Source organism: Echinops telfairi, unplaced genomic scaffold, assembly GCF_000313985.2.
Source record: "Echinops telfairi isolate 266 unplaced genomic scaffold, ASM31398v2 ScPeMD7_1;HRSCAF=3_0, whole genome shotgun sequence".
Taxonomy (NCBI): domain Eukaryota; kingdom Metazoa; phylum Chordata; class Mammalia; order Afrosoricida; family Tenrecidae; genus Echinops; species Echinops telfairi.
This window is the reverse complement of record NW_022103896.1, coordinates 39588731-39606391: the sequence shown is the minus strand read 5'-3', so window position 1 is coordinate 39606391 and position 17661 is coordinate 39588731. Positions and strand designations below refer to the sequence as shown.

General features: G+C 38.2%; 1 protein-coding gene across 1 annotated transcript in view; it reads left to right on the top strand.

The window, feature by feature from the left end:
• The window catches only part of VPS13B (vacuolar protein sorting 13 homolog B), an 809204-nt gene that overhangs the window by 316299 nt on the left and 475244 nt on the right, over window positions 1–17661 (top strand). Inside the window, exon 20 of the mRNA XM_004697697.2 lies at window positions 15903–16030. Coding sequence (XP_004697754.1) covers window positions 15903–16030 — 128 coding nt within the window. The remainder of the gene's footprint in view (window positions 1–15902; window positions 16031–17661) is intronic.

Below are 17661 nucleotides of genomic sequence, written 5' to 3'. Positions count from 1 at the left end.
ATCTAGAAAATATTGATGGCTACTTGTGTACAAATATGCTTGATACAATGATGTATGGATTGTTATAAGAGCTGTAAGAGCCCCCAATAAAATGATCTTTTAATTTAAAAAAAAGTGGGAATAATGCCAGTTTGTACAGAGGACTAAAACCCACAAGCTTTTCATTAGAAGCTAAGTAAATAAGGTGGCTGTAGAATAAAACTTAATCAAAGAAAAGAATTGAGGAAGCAAGTGGAGAGTTTATATGCATATATCTCTTCATTTCACAAATGAGTTATATCAGTGCCCTTTGCACTGAGCATCCTGTCAGGTATATTGTATGAGGGTAAATAAAACAATAAAGAAATACTACTAACATTCCAGTTCATACACACTTACTTTTATTCCACACGGAACATTTTTAAATGTGTTTCTGTGACCAGTGCATAGCTATAGAGAAGTTCTGGCTGTGATACACCTGTTCTCTCATTTTAACTCTCATTGCCATCTGGCTCTTGGTGATAATGATCCTTATGATGCCTCAAAAAGGTTCTTAAATTGCCTCCCCGGGAGGTCTGCTGGGCCAGTTGAATTCAAGGCAGACCAGTCAGCTTAGAAGTTGCTTATTAGTTATTCCAGAATGGTAATCTTGATAGAATTTCTCAAAAGATACAGAATTATTACAGGATTGATTAGAAGAAGTTTTTAAAACTGAAAGCTGCCTTGGGGAGAAAGCCAAGCCACAAACCAAACTCATTGCCTTTCATTCAATTCTAACATAGTGACTGTTGGACAGGGTAGGATGCCCCCTGTGGGTTTCCAATGATTGTACAACCATTCATAATAAACCGAATACAATATGTGCAAGACCTTGATATGGTAAAAATAAAATAAGACTAAAGTGAAAGGATTTAACATGTTCAAGGATTAGAAGTTAAAAATTTTCCAAAATTTGGTGTATAAATGCAAAGCAACGCTAATTAAAATCTTTAACAGGTTCTTTTTCATGACATGATTCTAAAATTTATTTGGAAGTGGAGTCAGAATAATCAAGATCTATCATAAGAACACATATGGAGGATGTATGGATTACTATAAGAGCTGTAAGAGCCCCCAATAAAATGATTAAAATAACAAACCCCACATAAGGAGTACTTAATTACCAGATATCAAGTTTTATTTTTAAGCTACTTTTATCAAGATACTATAGAATTTGTGCAGAGTGCCAAATAGCCCAGTGGGAGACAGAAGCCAGTAAGAGATCTGTGTATATGTGGACACTTGATTTATGACAGAGTAAAAATAAGGTGATGTGTTTTCTTGAATTACATGCATTTAGTTGGATAAAACCAAAGACCCCAACTTTGAATTACACAATATTTAGAAAGATAGTAGATCTAAATATGAAAGGCTAACTAAAATCACCTTTTAGAAGATAATAAAGAAAATAATTAAAAAAAAATAATCGTTATGACATGAACAAGGATAATTGTTATAAGTACTTTAAAAAAAACCACTGTCAAACCAAAATTGATATATTTAATTACATTAAAATTAGCATCCAGTCATTCAAAGATGACAGTACAGGGAATTAGCTTCAGAGACAGGGAACATACTTGTAAATTTAAATTTATAATCTATGAAGTACTCATATACAAAACATACCAAGAAGCATATAAAACAATGAAAAAAGAGACAACCCAACTGAGAAATGGACTAGAAACTTGAGTGGGTACTTTCTAAAAGGGAATACCCAATTGATCAATAAAATTGAAAGAGTTCTCACAATTAGTAATCAGGGAAGTGCCGGATGAAAGCATAATCAAATACAATGACACTTCTCCTAGGTTCATTAAAATAACTAGCAGTGCTTGACAAGGATGTGGAGCAACTCTCCATATAGAAATTGGATGCTACTCATCTCGACCCTTTAGGGGTAAAACTACCCTGTGTGTTTCAAAAGCAGAAACTTCATTAGAGTAGGAAGCCCATCTTCTTCCCTGGGAATAGCTGGTGCTTCCAAACTCCTTCCAAGGAACCACTATGCCACCAGGGTTCCTATGAAACAACTAAAATATAACATTGTTGCTTGGAAGGTAGCTTGATACTGCCTATCAAGAAAATATTAAATTGAGTATTTTTGTGCACTAAGGTTCATGTATCCCCCCCAAAACCAATTTCTCTGTCAATTGAGTTGATTTTGACTCATAGCAACTCTGTATAGGGGTTCTAAGGCTTTAAGTCTTTATCAGAGCACATAGGTTTCTTTCATAGGTGGGTTTGAACTGTAGGCCTGTGTCCAAATTTTAATCTTATAGCACCACTATGGTGCTGTAAGATTCATGTACATTTCTTTGTAAATCAATATTGTTTGTAATAACCAAAACCAGGTTGATATTGGTGTAACAATGTCCATCAACCACATGGATAGAGAATCTGAAGTATATTCATATAATGTGATTTATCACAGCAAAGGAAATTAAATGCAACAGGTTACAATGTTTTGCAAAAGAAACCTGTTTACCTCAAAAGAAACATGGAAAAACACGTGTCATTCATGTCTCTATGTAAAAGTAAATAAGAAGTACAAAGTAAATAATACTTTGGGCATCAAGGTAGTGATTACCTGTGGTGAGGAAAGGACTTCTGTTTAGGTGGGTTTCTTTCTTATATGCTGATTGCACTTTGTTTATTGTCATGTAGAGTGTTACAGAGATGGTTATATTTTGGTAATTCAGTAAACCATATTTTGTCACTTCCTGTACATGTAACTTTGGGGAAAAATACAAAATAGTATATTTATTTTAGTAGGGATATGAGGACAGAGTTGATAAAAGTGTTTTGATATCTGACCTATGACTTAGATTCTTTAGGATAAGAAATATAGTTTGGGAGGGTCAAGTAGGTTATAATTCAATTCACAGAATATGTTAGATGTTTTAAGGAGACCATAGACAGCAAATTGAGAAGAACCAAATTAAAATACAGAGGAACTTTTGCGCTACCAAATAAACTTCTAGGTTCTTGGGCTGGGGTACCTCGGTTCTTGCATTGCGGCACTGAAAGAATTAACGCCGCTGAAGCACATTTGTAATCCAAGTGATTTTATGAGGAAGCTTCAGCTTTCAGTGTCTCAGAAAGTACACACTGTTTCAGGGCAGCGTACAGGGCTGCTCAAAACCATGCTGGCAGAACCAGGCAACCCCAGGGGCCGAGAGAGCTGTAGGGCTCTTGGTGGGCATGTAGGTGCTTGTGGGCCCACACATGGGAGTTTCCCACCCCCAGCCTGAAAGGAGAGGGGTGGCCTGCCTGTGGACTGCTTTTACCCACACTGGCTGGGGAGGCATGGTGGAGGGCATTGGCTGACCCTATTGGCTGAGTTCAAACCCACCTGTGTGATATGTCCCTAGGTTTGGGTTCACCTGCTTTTTGGGGTGATGGTCTTAGTCTACACATGCTCAGTTTGCATCTTTCCTTAGGAGTCTAATTAATGTGACTGGTTTCTTTCCAACCCTTTTGTTGTGGCACTATGCAGGCATTCAGGAGACAACCCCCCAGCCCCACATAGTCCCTTTTCTGTCTACCTAACAAACCCAGTGGAGAAGATTGGGAAGCATCCTTAACATGTGTAAATCAAACCAAACTCCCTGCCATCGAGCCAAGACCCACTCATAGTGACCTGATGGCCCAGGATGACTGCCCCTGTGCGTTTCCAAGACTTTAACTCTTTTCTGAAGTAGAAAGCCCCATTGTTCTCCCTCAGAACTGCTGGTGGTTTCTTTTATATATGAGGATAAATCAAAAAGTATTGTTCCTGGGTTTTCACTTCATGCATGCAGAAGTTCATTCCACACAAAGCATATTTAACCTTGTCTGCCATCAGTTCTCTCAGTCAAATTTCTTAGGCTTGTTATCTCACTGTTATTAAGCTAGTGTTGACTTTTAGCGACCCTTTTAGGACGGGGTAGACACTGCCCCTCGATTTTGTGAGATCTTTCTCCCCTGGAGTGGCTGGTGGTTTTGCACTGCGGACCTTGCAGACTGTAGCCCCAGTGGTAACCATTACTCTGCCGGGGCCCTTCGTCTTAGTAAGGTACCTTCAAAAAAGCTTCTCATCAAAATAGTGGCCTCGGAGTAGATCTGCTAGGCTATTTAAATTAAAGGCAGGCCAAGTCAGAATGTTGTGTTGACTACTTTTTGGGATTCCAAGGGGGGATCTTGATAGAATTTCTAGCAGGATACAGGAAGATCTGGAGGATTATTATGATAGAGTTTTAAGAGAATTGACAACAACATTGATGAGAATCATGCCAGGAAAGTTGTCCTGAGGAATTTCCCTTCATTACAGTACACCGCTCATTGTTCAAGGGGAGAAAGGGCTGTCTTAGGAGAATTAGCTTTGGACATCTTTTCCCATCCACTCTCCAGCCATAATCTTGCCCCTTCAGACTTCTTTTTTTCTGAAAACTCAGACTATTAAAAAGGAACACGGTTTGAGCCTCTCAAGGATCCCCACGCTACTGTTTTGATGGGGTGTAAATCCAAGAAAACAAGATTCTTTAGGCAAGAGTTAGAGCAGTGGTTCGCCACCTGTGGGTCGTGACCCCTTTGGGGGTCGAATAACCCTTTCACAGGGGTCGCTCGAATCATAACAGTAGCAAAATGACAGTGACGAAGTAGCAACGAAAATAATGTTATGGTTGGGCGGTCACCACCATATGAGGAACTGTATGAAAGGGTCTTGGCATGAGGAAGGCTGAGAACCACTGGGTTAGAGAGTTGGAAACTCCCTCAGAAGGGGATAAACTGAGATGCAGGATTTTTCAGGAAGCAATAACTTCACAGTTTGATATTTGTTTGATAAAGATTTTATTGCTTTATAGTAATGCTTTTTTACTTAACCCTTGTGGAAGAGTCACTGAGAAGCATGCTCAGAAGGCGAGTAGATAACTGAATTGGGTAGTCAGCTGTGGCACCCTCAAGAACACGGAGGCTGAAAATCAGATGGTCAGGACAAGGTCAGTCCAGCAGTTATTGGAGAATGAAGAGGATTGGAGACAGCCAATCTATCAAGAACTTTCATTGTAAACATGCTTAGATCTGTCTGTAGCTGCAGAAGAGTAAAAGAGGAGGCGGCAGCATGGAGGAGACCGCAGAATGAGGCATGCTGTCAGCTCTGATGCAAAGATAGAAGAAGTAGCGTTCATGGGAGATGTTTTAAGAAGGTCGTTATACATCCTGAAAGGTCCATTGAAAGTTGTTTTTGTCTTTACAGCGGAGTACCCCTGCAGGATATATGTTGTATTCGTTGCACTGGGCCATGTAAGAGATTCAGACAAGATAGCCCGAAATTAGATTTCATATCCAGAAAATAAATTCTTGCTGAAAAACAAACCTGACATTTCTCTTTGCTCTTGTGGTTCCACCTCCCTGCCCTGCTTTAGTTTAAAATGCTATTAAAAGTGTGAAATTCCTTTTAGTTAAAAACCAAAAATGTAGTCTAGCTACCGGCACAGGTATTTCCCATTTTGCTAGATAATAGCTGCTCCTTGCACGACAGTGCATCGTTTGTCTAGCAGTCTTCATATCTCCCACCAAATAGTTGTTTTCCCTTAAGCCTGGCAAAGAGAAGGTGGGGGAAGGTACTGATAGGATTCAGTTGTGAGTGATTGTTAACCAGATTAATTGTGATGCTGAGTGTAAAACCAGCCCACATGTGAAACAGGTTGGGGCGGGATCTCACTACTAGCAAGAGAGTTTTCACACATCTTTAGATACCAGGATGCATGGAACTTCCTGGATTGGGGGCAGAAAGCTTCAGCTCCAGGGAGCCTCAGGCAGAACTGAGGGGTGGCAGCAGCAGAACCAGGAGCCAGAGCCTGAGAGCACTGGACTTTCCAGCCCAGGAAACAGCCCAGTACCTTTGCAGAGGAGGCGGGCCTGTAGGCACTTACTGGCCATAGCTTACTTTGGTGATGAGTGGAGGCCTTCAGGGTGAGACTGGTGGTGGAGAGGTGTGCCTTTGGCAGTCCTAAAGAACTTTCTTATGTTGCTTTAGCAAGCCAAGAGTCAAGACCATGGCACACAGGAAGCGATCCTTAGTCTTCTCACTTGAAATGTATCCTGTTCACTTCACGATTAAACCTCAGAATCTGTGACCATTTCGAGGAACCCAGTAGAGAGTGCTGAGGGGAAGAAAGATGGCCTCTGAATTGTTAGGAAGTTTGGAAGGGTGTGTGTACCTGATCCCCACAGCATAGGAATCTGCCTTGGATTGGACAACTGATGGTGGTGACTCTCCTCCTGCCCCCCCCCCCCCCCCCCCCCCCCAGTCAGATAGATGTCTTGTGTTGAAGCCACAGATAGATTTTGAGTTTAAACTTTCAAGAACCATGAGTTTTAAGTACAATGGGTTCCACCAATAAAGCTGTTCATCTGATATTGCTTAAGCCATTCTTAGTTTAATAAGTTTGAATGCTGAGCAGGTATTTTCTTAATTATATTGTGAAATGAGTATTAATATATAAGAAAGACTTTTTGTGTGGACTTATATAAGAAGCTGCTCACTTGAATCATGTAGTTTTGTTTCAAAAGCCATTCCTTTGTGATTTAGATATTTAATTTCATTGGAAAATATTAAACCATGACGTTAGACTTGAATATATATTATGCAAATGATTTTATTCTCTCAGGGATAAAATGTGGTTTAAATATACATATAAAATAAAGCAACCAAGCAATATTTCTAAAGTAATCATAGAGCTTACTTATTGAGAATGTAGATTAGCCTTTTTCACTTTTGTGGAACATAAAGAAAAAAAGACTTTTAACCAAAGTTTTGTGGGAAAATGTATTAGTAATTATTTTTAATAGTAGATTTAAATAAAAATGCATATAATATAATGGTAGTATTCAAATACCTATTGTACAAGTCTTTTCTCCACTATTTTGGAAATCAGGATAATTCTTCACTGCACAATGTAATTGCTTAAAGGATTTCACCATGTACCAAATGATCATTTAACATACCAATTATAGTCCAAATGGTTACGGACAATATTTTGATATGTTTGTTTCATGTATGTGAAATATACCACCTGATTGGAATTATTATTGAAAACATAAAACTTGTGTAACATTTCTTGTCTCACTAGTGTTCATATGAGAACACTTCAAATAAATTCTGAACTCATTATACACTTTTCTTATGTATTCTGAGTGTATCTTACATATTATGTTATAGTTAAAATTTGTTGATTATCCTAGGAATGTTTTATTTATCAATTGAGGTTCATTGATTTTAATTTTTAAATGTACTACATCTTTTATAGCATGCGCATAGCATTCTTTTTGTGGACTTTATTCTATACAGTCAGAATCAGTAATTATTTTATATTTAATTTAAAAAATTTATTCCTGTATCTCCCTGGCTGCTTTTCTGTTTATTCAGTGCTCTTAAGCAGGAGATTTATTTGTATATGGTTGTTTTTCATGAGTTTAAGTTTTTCTTATTTTCATTTTGAAAATTAAATATAAGCTCCACCAAATGTCAGAGTGAAGTCATAGATAAGTTAATGTTGAGAAACGACCTTTGTAATTATGCTTTTTATTGGAGGTTATTTTTTGTCTACTGTCGATTACTGTTGTCACTACCTCACTTTTTACCCTTTCAAGCAACGTGGTAGCCACTGCCTGAGTTGAAACAATAGAAAGGAGGGAAAATCGTCCCCAGAAACCTACAGCTGTGTCCCATAACCCTTTGGCTTCCTTGAAACAGGCTCATATTTGGTAAAAAGTGTTACCACAATAGAGAGAAAGCAAAGTAGAACACAAATCATTTGAAAATAAGCTTTAGAGTGGTAGTTTTAGAATAGTGGTAGTCTTTAACTTTTTCTTCATGTACTTATTCTCAGTGATATCATTTGAGCCTTTATCCAAAATATATCATTATTGATTTAACCATTAATTACATGTATTCATATTTGAATATCTTTGAAAACATGCACTGTAATACATTTAATTATATTAATATTTAAGTATTTCACCCCTAAATGTTTTAGTAATATATGAGTAGTGTTCCAGTGAGAGTATTCCACTGGCTTTTATTAAATGTTGCTTAATGCTTTGTTTTAATAATATCAAGTATTAGTTCTTCCATTTGTTTGGTGTCAATGCCTGACATCATTGAAAGGCTACCAATCCAAAGCCATGGGATTTGGATTCAAAGGGGGAAAGGGTTTCATTAATTGTGGTCAGGATACTTATTTTTCAATTTCTTTCAAATTTTTTTGCTTATGTTAGGTAAGTAAGTTTTCAACCTCTATATCAATTAGATAGATACTCTTCCTAACTAATGGGGGAAATGTTGTGATTTCATTTTTATCATGTGTGGGTTAATTTATTAGTAATAGATACATTTGTAAATTTACTTAACTCTTCATAAGTAAAAAATAAGATGATATAACCAATTGGAAGCCAGTAAAAGATAGGAGGCCCCTGATCAATACCTTCTTGTTATTGAATGTTTATTATGAAATATTGCCATCCATAGCTTTCTGATATAAGGAAGTAACATGTTAGGATGTTTATTTAATACAAATTTTATCTTTCTCAATTTTAGGGAAAAGAAATATGAATACACATTTTCCTAGTTCACCCACACAGCCGAATGGATTGTGTTTTTAGTTCTGTGCATCACCACTTGTAAGACTGTAGAAGTTTTGTTTGTTTGTTCTCCCTTTGGAACTTTGAGTTTAGACAAAAACCTTCATATAAGGCCTTCTTATTGTAGTGCCAAGGAACCAAGATAATTTGAGAAAGAGGTTGTCCATCGTAGTTCAAGAAAAGTTTGGGAGTTATTGGCAGAAATTCCAAATCAAAGCAAACTTACAATCATTGAATCGATGTCAACTTATAGTCACCCTGTAGGCAGACTAGAATTGCTCCTCCACGTTTCTGAGACTGTCAGTCCTCCTCTTTCTTCTGCAGGGTGCCTGGTAGTTTCAAATTGCTGACCTGTGGTTGGCAGCTAACTGCAACCCAGTACAAGACGTTCAGAGGATTAAAAATAAATGTCATCTCTGAATCTCCAGGCTGGCTCAAAGTTCTCCATGGAGATGACAGCCGGTGAATATGGTAATGCTGAGCAGCAAACTTATTAGTAAATTTTCCAACTTTTTACATTTCATCATAGAGATCATTTTGGAGATTCATTGAGTTACACCATAATTTTAACTATAATGTCAATGAATGAAAAATATCTTTTTTTCTCAAAATATCTTTGAGATGTTCATGTTATAAATACAGGCCAAGTTTAACTAATACAGAGTTCTTTGGAAATAAGTGTACTAACGTGAGTTTTTACACAAACTGGCAAGAATTCAGCAAAAATTCAACCAAATTGTTTTGTATGCAGTCCTTTTTTTTCCTTTCCCCTCTCCCTGTTAGCAGTCAGAACAAGATTATAGTTTCCAGATGAAATTCTGAATGTCACATAGTGATGACATATATTTTCCTGGTTGGCGCAGCATGAGATGCAATTTTGCATGCCATGTCACGCTGACTTGCAGAATCCAAAAGCCATTATTCCCCAATGGGCTTTCCAGAGTGATAGTATTGAATGTATTTTGATGAAAAGTCTCAGGCAGTATTGTACTTTCTATGATAAGCTGCTAAAGCTTTAAATATCATGTAAACTCCAGAAATTAAAAAAAATAGTATTACTTTGTAAAGGTCTCTTTCTCAGGTTATACAAATTCATCATAGCAAGTAAAACTTCCAAAAAAATAATGCTCAGTGTAAAATACAGCTCAAGAATGAGGAGAGCACGACAGAAAAGGGAGTAGAGACAAAAACCCTAGGTTTGTATTCTCTTTCTATTATCTTGCCAGCTTCATACCTCACTATCTCATTTCCTTTATATATAAAGTCCTAACAAGTATACCCCAAAATAAATACTGGACATTGTTGTTTTAAGACTCAAAGACAACGTGTAGAAGTTCTGATGAGTTTTGGAAAGGAATACCGTAGGCTTCAAGGCAGAGGTAAAACTGATTTTGTGTGTTAATCCCTAACTTTGTCTTATAATTCTATTTTCCCTACTTCATTTTAATCATCTGAAAGGTGCATTATAACCCAGGCTTTTCCCTTAGGCTTCCATGTTGTTGTTGGGTGCTGTCTAGTTGTCTTCGACCTGTACTGACCCCACATACAGCAGAAGGAAACCCTGCCCAGTCCTCCACCAGCCTTACTTACAATGGTGCCTGTGCCTGAGCCCAGGGTTGCAGCCATCTCCTGACTGCCGTCCTCTTTTTCCTGACCCTCCACTTGACCAAGGAAGATAGTCTTCCCCAGGGACTGGTCTCCTGACATATGACCAAAGTAGGTAAGACAAAGTCTCCCATCCTTGCCTTTAGGGAGGAGCACTCTGGCCTTAGTTCTTCCAAGAAAAACCAGTTTACCCTTTTAGCGGTCCATGGTACTTTCAGTATTCTTCTCCAGCGCCACAATTCATCTGCCTCTGTTTTTCTGTGGTCTTCCTTATTCATTGTTCAACTTTCACAAGCATATGAGACCATTGGAAATACCATGCCTTGGGACAGGTGCACCCTCTTCAAATACTCTGAAGAGGTCTGGTGTAGCAGATTTTCCTAATGAAACACATCTTTTGATCTCTTGACTGCTTCTTCCATGAGCAATGACTGTGGATCCAGTGTTGCACCGATGAAACACACAACTTTCCTCTAGCTCTAGCTCTACGGTGCTTCCTTCCCCCCACTATCATGACCTCAGTTCTACCTTACAAATCAGATTAGACCAAAGCATGCACAGTGCTACAGATAAGAGCCCACAACACAGGGAATCCAGGATAGATAAACCCCTTACGGCCAACAATGAGAGTAGAGATACCAGGAGGATTAGGGGGGCGGGGTGTGTGTGTGCAGAATTGATCACAGGGATCAATCTAGAACCCCCTCCCAGGGGGACCAAATGATGGAAAAGTGGGTGAGGGGCAATGGAGGAGATGTACGATATAGAAAAAATAATCTATAACTTATCAAGTTTTCATGAGGGAGGGCGGGTCAGGGAGGGAGAGGGAAGAAATGGGGAGCTGATATCAGGGGTTTAAGTGGGAAGAGAATGCTTTTAAAATGATGATGGTGGAATATATGCAAATGTGCTTGATACCCTGGATGAATGTATAGATTGTGATAAGAGGTATAAGAGCCACCAATAAAAGTATTTAAAGTACAAACAAACAATGGCCATAAGACAATGTTCTGAAATGGATTGTGGTGATGATTGTACAACTCTTTTTAATATGATTGAACTATTAAATTGTATTGTACATAAATTATGTGGCAATAAAACGATATTTTAAAAACAAAGAAAAAAAAGAATAATCCTCAGTGGGCCATTTCCATATTGCCCTACTCTCTGTTCTCAGCCAACCACTCCATAGTTTAGATAAACAGCAAGTGTCATTGTATTAAAAATCTCAAGTGGGCCTAAGGATGATTTACTGACTTTTTTAGTGCACTTAATGTGAAATCCAAACTTCTTACTGTGGCCGGCAAAGTTCCACAGGGTCTAGCTTCCGTCAGCTTCTTCCGTTTCACTTTTGCCTTTCCCCCCCTTTATTTTGTCTTTTTTCTTATACGGATATTTCTTCAAGCACACCACACTTTTAGTTTTTCTGGGCTCTTTTGTACATGTTTCCATGTTTTTTCTGAATAGTTATGTGATTTTCATCTTCCGTGGCTTTGTTTACATAGCACTTTTTGAATGAAGAGATGCTTACCTATTCAGGCCGTCAAAAGTAGACCCCAAGTTCCCGTCTCTCTTCTGTCCCCTGAACACTTGTCAGCACACGTTTCACTTCGTCTTCGTCTCTCTCCCTCTAGAGTATATATCGGAAGCCAGAAGATCTGGTTTGTTCACTTTCATATTCCCAGAATATAACATGTATTTCTGATATAGATGTAGTATGTAATTATTTTAAGAAGGAATGAAACCCTTTTTTCTCATTATTTTTATTTCTTATTGCACTATCAACTTGGTTCTGACTCACAGTGATCCTGTTTGACGGCCCGTAGGGTATTGTAGGCTGAAATTTTTGTGGGAGCCGAATTCCAGGTTTGTGTCTCCCCTGGAACAGCTGATGTGCCCCACTGCTGACCTTTTGGGTAGCAGAGGAACTGAAAATCATAGTCCTTGCTGGCGTTATTTTGCTGCTTTGACTTGTTCATTGATATCCTATACCCTTCCATATCTCTTCTCATATCTTGCTGTAGTCATTTGTCAATTCTTCAGAACTTAGCATCAGGACTTGTGGGCTGAGTTAAATTGATACAAGAAATCTTTTAGGGTATTTCTGTTCCATTAGAAATTTATATAGATTTTTAAATGTTGATCTACAACTTGGATTTACAATCCAAATACAACTCAGGATAAATAAAATACTACCTTTACTTCACTATCAGTAAATATAAACTTAATTTCCTATAGTATTCTTAACTCTGTGCTAAGGGTCATGGGAAATTGAAAGTATTATGTGATATGGCTTCTCTTTTGATGAAATTTTGGTTTTAACTGAAGAGAGAAAAGTTATATGTCCAAGTAGTGGGCTCTGTAGAACTGAATAAAATGGACAGGACTTGGTTTGCTCCAACTGGAGCATTTCACTTGATTGGGGACAGCCAGGAGAATGCATTGATTGGAGCGAAGACTCCTACATAGAAGTGAACAATAAAGTTGAGTAGATTGAAAGAGGCAAGTGACCTTGAAAGTCAGTGAGGGTACTTTTTTTTTCTTCTGGTGGTGATAGTTCTAAGATGGCTGCTTATTCTTGAACAGTAGCTCTGTTGAGCGTAGGATAGAACTGAAGCAAAAAGACCTTTTGCAGAAGTGTAAGTAATCCTGCTTAAGAGTAAAGAAACATTTTCACAGATTGGTAGCCAATGAAGTGAGAAAAAGGTACAGATTTAGGTTATTTTTGGATGTTGGATGTGGGCCATTTTTCCCCTCCTCCTTTTTGCTTTTACAAAATAAATACATCTTTTTTGTTCAGATTTCCAAATAATGTTTAGGGCCACAAATGAATAATAGTTTATTTTTCATAGTTATATATAAATGGTTGAGAAAAGAGTGAGAGGTCACTATAAGACAGTGCTCTGCAGCTATTGCTCCTGGCGGCATAGTGGCTTATGCCTTGGGCTGCTAACCGCAAGGTTCTCAGTTCAAATCCACTAGCTGTGCCATCAGAGAAAGATATAGCTCTTTGCTTCATAAAGATTTATAGTTTTAGAAACCTTATGGAGCAGTTTCATGCCACCCCATAGGGTCACTATGAGTTGGATTCAACTTGATGACAATGGGTGTTTTTTTTTTTCACTCTGGAGATGTTACTTTTATTTAAAAGATTTCTCTCTAGGTATTCATCTCTGGCTGAAACAGATGTCCTTTGGCACAATATTGTCTTGGCTTTAGGATACTTCGAGTTACCATTTAACCATTGGCATCATTACTCAAATCCTCAAAATAAGAGCTGAAGTTCTTGACATACTGACTGAGTAATTGTTACCAGTTTCCAATTGAACCTTAAAAAGGAAAGGAATGCTCTGATAGAAACCATGGATTGAAATGTAGCGTCAAGAATATATTGTCATTAGCCTCTGAAGTTTCTGATTTTTTTTATATTTCCTCAGACAATTTTATCAAACTTGGGGTGCACCAATAGATGTGTACATGAAGTTTATTTCATTGGATGAGTAAGAGTGTTCGGTGGCAGAATCCCAAATGTGTCATCTTCAAAGGCAAACATTAACCAGTACCATGTCTAGTCCTGTACGCGTCACCCTACTCCACTTGTGCTCTCCGACTGCATTTGGAGAGACAAGCATTCAAATGTTTAGTATTATACCATGAAGAATTAAATATGTTTTACAGAATTATTTCGGTTTGCTGTGGGTTTTGAGAAGGAGGGCGAAATCTAATTTTGGGGAATCATTGACCATTTCTCAGAGGAAATGGCATTTCAATTAAAACTGAAACAATAGGTTGATTTTGATAGAAAAGGAGTGCCATGGTGTGTTAGTTCTGGGACTGTGATCACACTTAAAATGAAAGTCCTCTTGACGCCAGACTTCAGTCTTACTCACTTTGCTTTACAGATCAGGAGCTCGTCATGGAGGGGGTTCAGATTGTTTCCCCCACATCCTAGGACTTGTAGGGGCATATCCGAAATACTAACTCAGGTAGACTCCTCCAAATGAAGGGATATTATGGTACCAAGTTGGATGGTATGCCTTTAATTGTTGGCATTATTTTAATAAGATTTAGGCCTCAAATTGCTTCATTTATTGTTGGAGACAGAAAGTTTGGTACGTAGGTTTTATGTAGCTTAAATGAAAATGAAAAAAAATCTGATTTTTTTCTGAATTGTCTGTAGTAACTGTGATTCTTTTTCTTATGTGTTTGGCTTATCTACATGTCACTATACAGGGCTAGAATATCAGAAACAGCAGCATAGAGCACAACAATTTAAAACCCTGGGCCAGTCTCCCTACATTCTTCTCCTGGCTTTCTGCGTTACCAACTGGGTGACCAAGGATAAGTTACTGAACCTTTCCGTCCTCAGTTTTCCCAACTGAAAATGACGATTCAAAACCGCCAGCAGCTCTGAGGAAGAAAGACTGGGCTTTCTACTCCTGTCAACAGTTTCAGTCTGGAGCCAAGAGGGGCTTGCTATAAGATAGCAGTGAGCTTTTGGACTGTATAACCTTTTTGTGCTTGTATAAACAAATACACACTTACACACTGCTTTTAAATATACTTTGATTATATTGTTGTTGTAGTTGATTCCAACTCAAGAGAATACAGTGGACATGCCTTATGGAGTTTTCTAGACTCTCATTATGGAAGCCGGGTGGCTAATGGAAATTTCATTTTGACGTGTCCAAGCTGAAGCGTGTTCTTTGTAGCATTTCATTTTTGCTGCTGCTCAGATATGAGGACCTCTGGGTCACCTTTCTTCTCTTCCCTCTCGCACTGCACTTGGACTGTATCAGCTCATCCTGCTGGCTGCTTCATGGAGGTGGACACAGGATGGTGCCACTTCTTATCACCTGCCCTGCTGCCAGCAGCATCACTTGCTTGTATTATAGCTATAGCTCCTAACTTGTCTTTTTGTTTCAACCTATAGTCAACATAGTTAAGTCCCTGCAGGACACCAGAGAAATCCTATCAAAATACATATCCAATAGTATCCTGACCCGGTGTGACTTGATCTCTAGCCAGAGATCTGACCATCTTTGGGTTGTTCCTCCCTCACTCACTGTGCTGTCCCCATCCTTGTGTCTGTGTTGTTGCTAAGCCCTAAGCACATGTCCACCTCAGGGCACTTGCATTGCTCCACCTCCATGAGCGTGCTTTGCCTCCGATATTTCTGTGCATCTCTCAGAAACTGGCTTTCTTTAACACTGGCTTCCTTTAACACGTAACAATGGTCCTTGTCTATTTTACCAGAAAGCAACCCACTATTCATGAAAATATATAAAACAATATGGAAGGAGAAGGCAATTATGAACAGATGCAGCAAATAGCCATGCTCAGAGCTCATATGACTCCCTTGGTGAAATGATGTGGTGTCTTTTTATGTAGCCTGCATGGTTTCTTGTAGCAGTGTTTTATAATTTTCTTTGTGGAAGTCTTTTGTTTCTCAGGTTAGGTTTATTCTTAAATATTTTATTTTTAGTGTGGCTATACTCTTTTCTTGATTCTTTGGAACCCTCTTCCATAGTATACAGGAATGCAGTTGATTTTTGTATGTTAATCTTGAAAAGAAAACCACTTGACAATAGTTAATAAATTTTTATGAGAATGTAAGACATTTTGGTTAAATAACTAACTATTCTTATTCTTAGAATCTAGACCATTGTCAGTTCCTGTTAAAGCCATGCTGAGTATATCTGGCGGCTCCAAAAGTCCCGAAGAAAGAATGAAAGAATTTATTGGAATAGTATGGAATGCAGTAAAGAGGCTCACATTGCAGGTAAATTAATTTTCATTGTCTTTCAATCCATTTTTTCCCCTCACAAATTCTTATTGTACCATGTCATTTCCATATTTTAAAATGATTGGTGTACTTTTCACATAAATATAATTTTCTGAAACAAGTATTGTGTGTTTATGCTAATGTAGTTTGCAAATATAGAATTTATGAAATGTTGAATTTTAAAAATGAATGCGTTCTATATTTCATTTAATATTTAATGATTTTTATATTACCAATGTCCACATTACATTATCTCAGTACTAGATAAAAATTGAGTTGGAATTAAAGTTGTTTGGGTTTTTTATCATTAACAAAAATTTTTAATCAAATTAACAGCAGATATTTCAAACATTTTTTAAATAACTCATCCCTTTAAAAAAAATCATTTTAATGGGGGTTCGTACAACTCATCATAATCCATACATCCATTGTCTCAAGCACATTTTTACATTTGTTGCCCTCATCATTCTCAAAACATTTGCTTTCTACTTGAGCCCTTGGTATCAGCTCCTCATTTTTTCTCCTTCTTCCCCACTCCCCCATGAACCCTTGATAATTTATAAACTATAATTATTTTGTCAGGTCTTACACTGACTGACATCTCCCTTCACATGTTTTTCTGTTGTCCGTCCTCCAGGGAGGGGCTTATATGTAGATCCTTGTAATCGGTTCCCCCTTTCTACCCCATCTTCCCTACACCCTGCCAGTATCTCCACTCTCACCACTGGTCCTAAAGGGTTCATCGGTCATGGATTCCCTATGTTTCCAGTTCCTTTCTTTACCAGTGTACATCCTGGTTTAGCTGGATTTGTAAGGTAGAATTGGGATCAGGATAGTGTGGGGAAGAAGCATTTAAGAACTAGAGGAACATTATATGTTTCATCGTTGCTACACTGCACTCTGACTGCCTCGTCTCCTCCCCGAGGCCCTTCTGTAAGGGGATGTCCAGTTGTCTACAGATGGGCTTTGGATCCCCACTCTGCTCTGCCCCTCATTCTCAATGATATGATTTTTTTCTTTTGATGCCTGATACCTGATCCCTTCAACACCTCATGATCACACGGGCTGGTGTGCTTCTTCCATGTGGGCTTTGTTGCTTTTCAGCTTGATGATTGCTTGTTTACCTTCAAGCCTTTAAGACCCTAGATGCTATATCTTTTGATAGCCAGGCACCATCCTCTTTCTTCGCCACATTTGCTTATGCACCCATTTTGTCTTTAGGGACCGTGTTGGCAAGATGAGCATCACAGAATGTCAGGTTATTAGAACAAAGTGTTCTTGCATTGGGGGAGTACTTGAGTAGAGGCCCAATGTCTGTCTGCTACCTTAATACTGAAAATATAAAAATATGTAAATATACCTATATCCCTATCATTATAGATTAATATATTTACATATGTACATGCCAATATTTATACCTATATAAATGTCTTTTACTTCCTAATTCTTTTCACTATTTCTTTTTACTTTCTTCCTGTTCCACTATTATGCTTGACCTTCATTCAGCTCTCAGTAATTCCTCTCAGCTACCTTACACTTGATCAGACACCACCAGGCATTCTATGCCTTCATTGCCATCAATTTTAGGTCTCTTTTTCCCTTGTCCCTGGGTTTGTTGGCTCCCACCT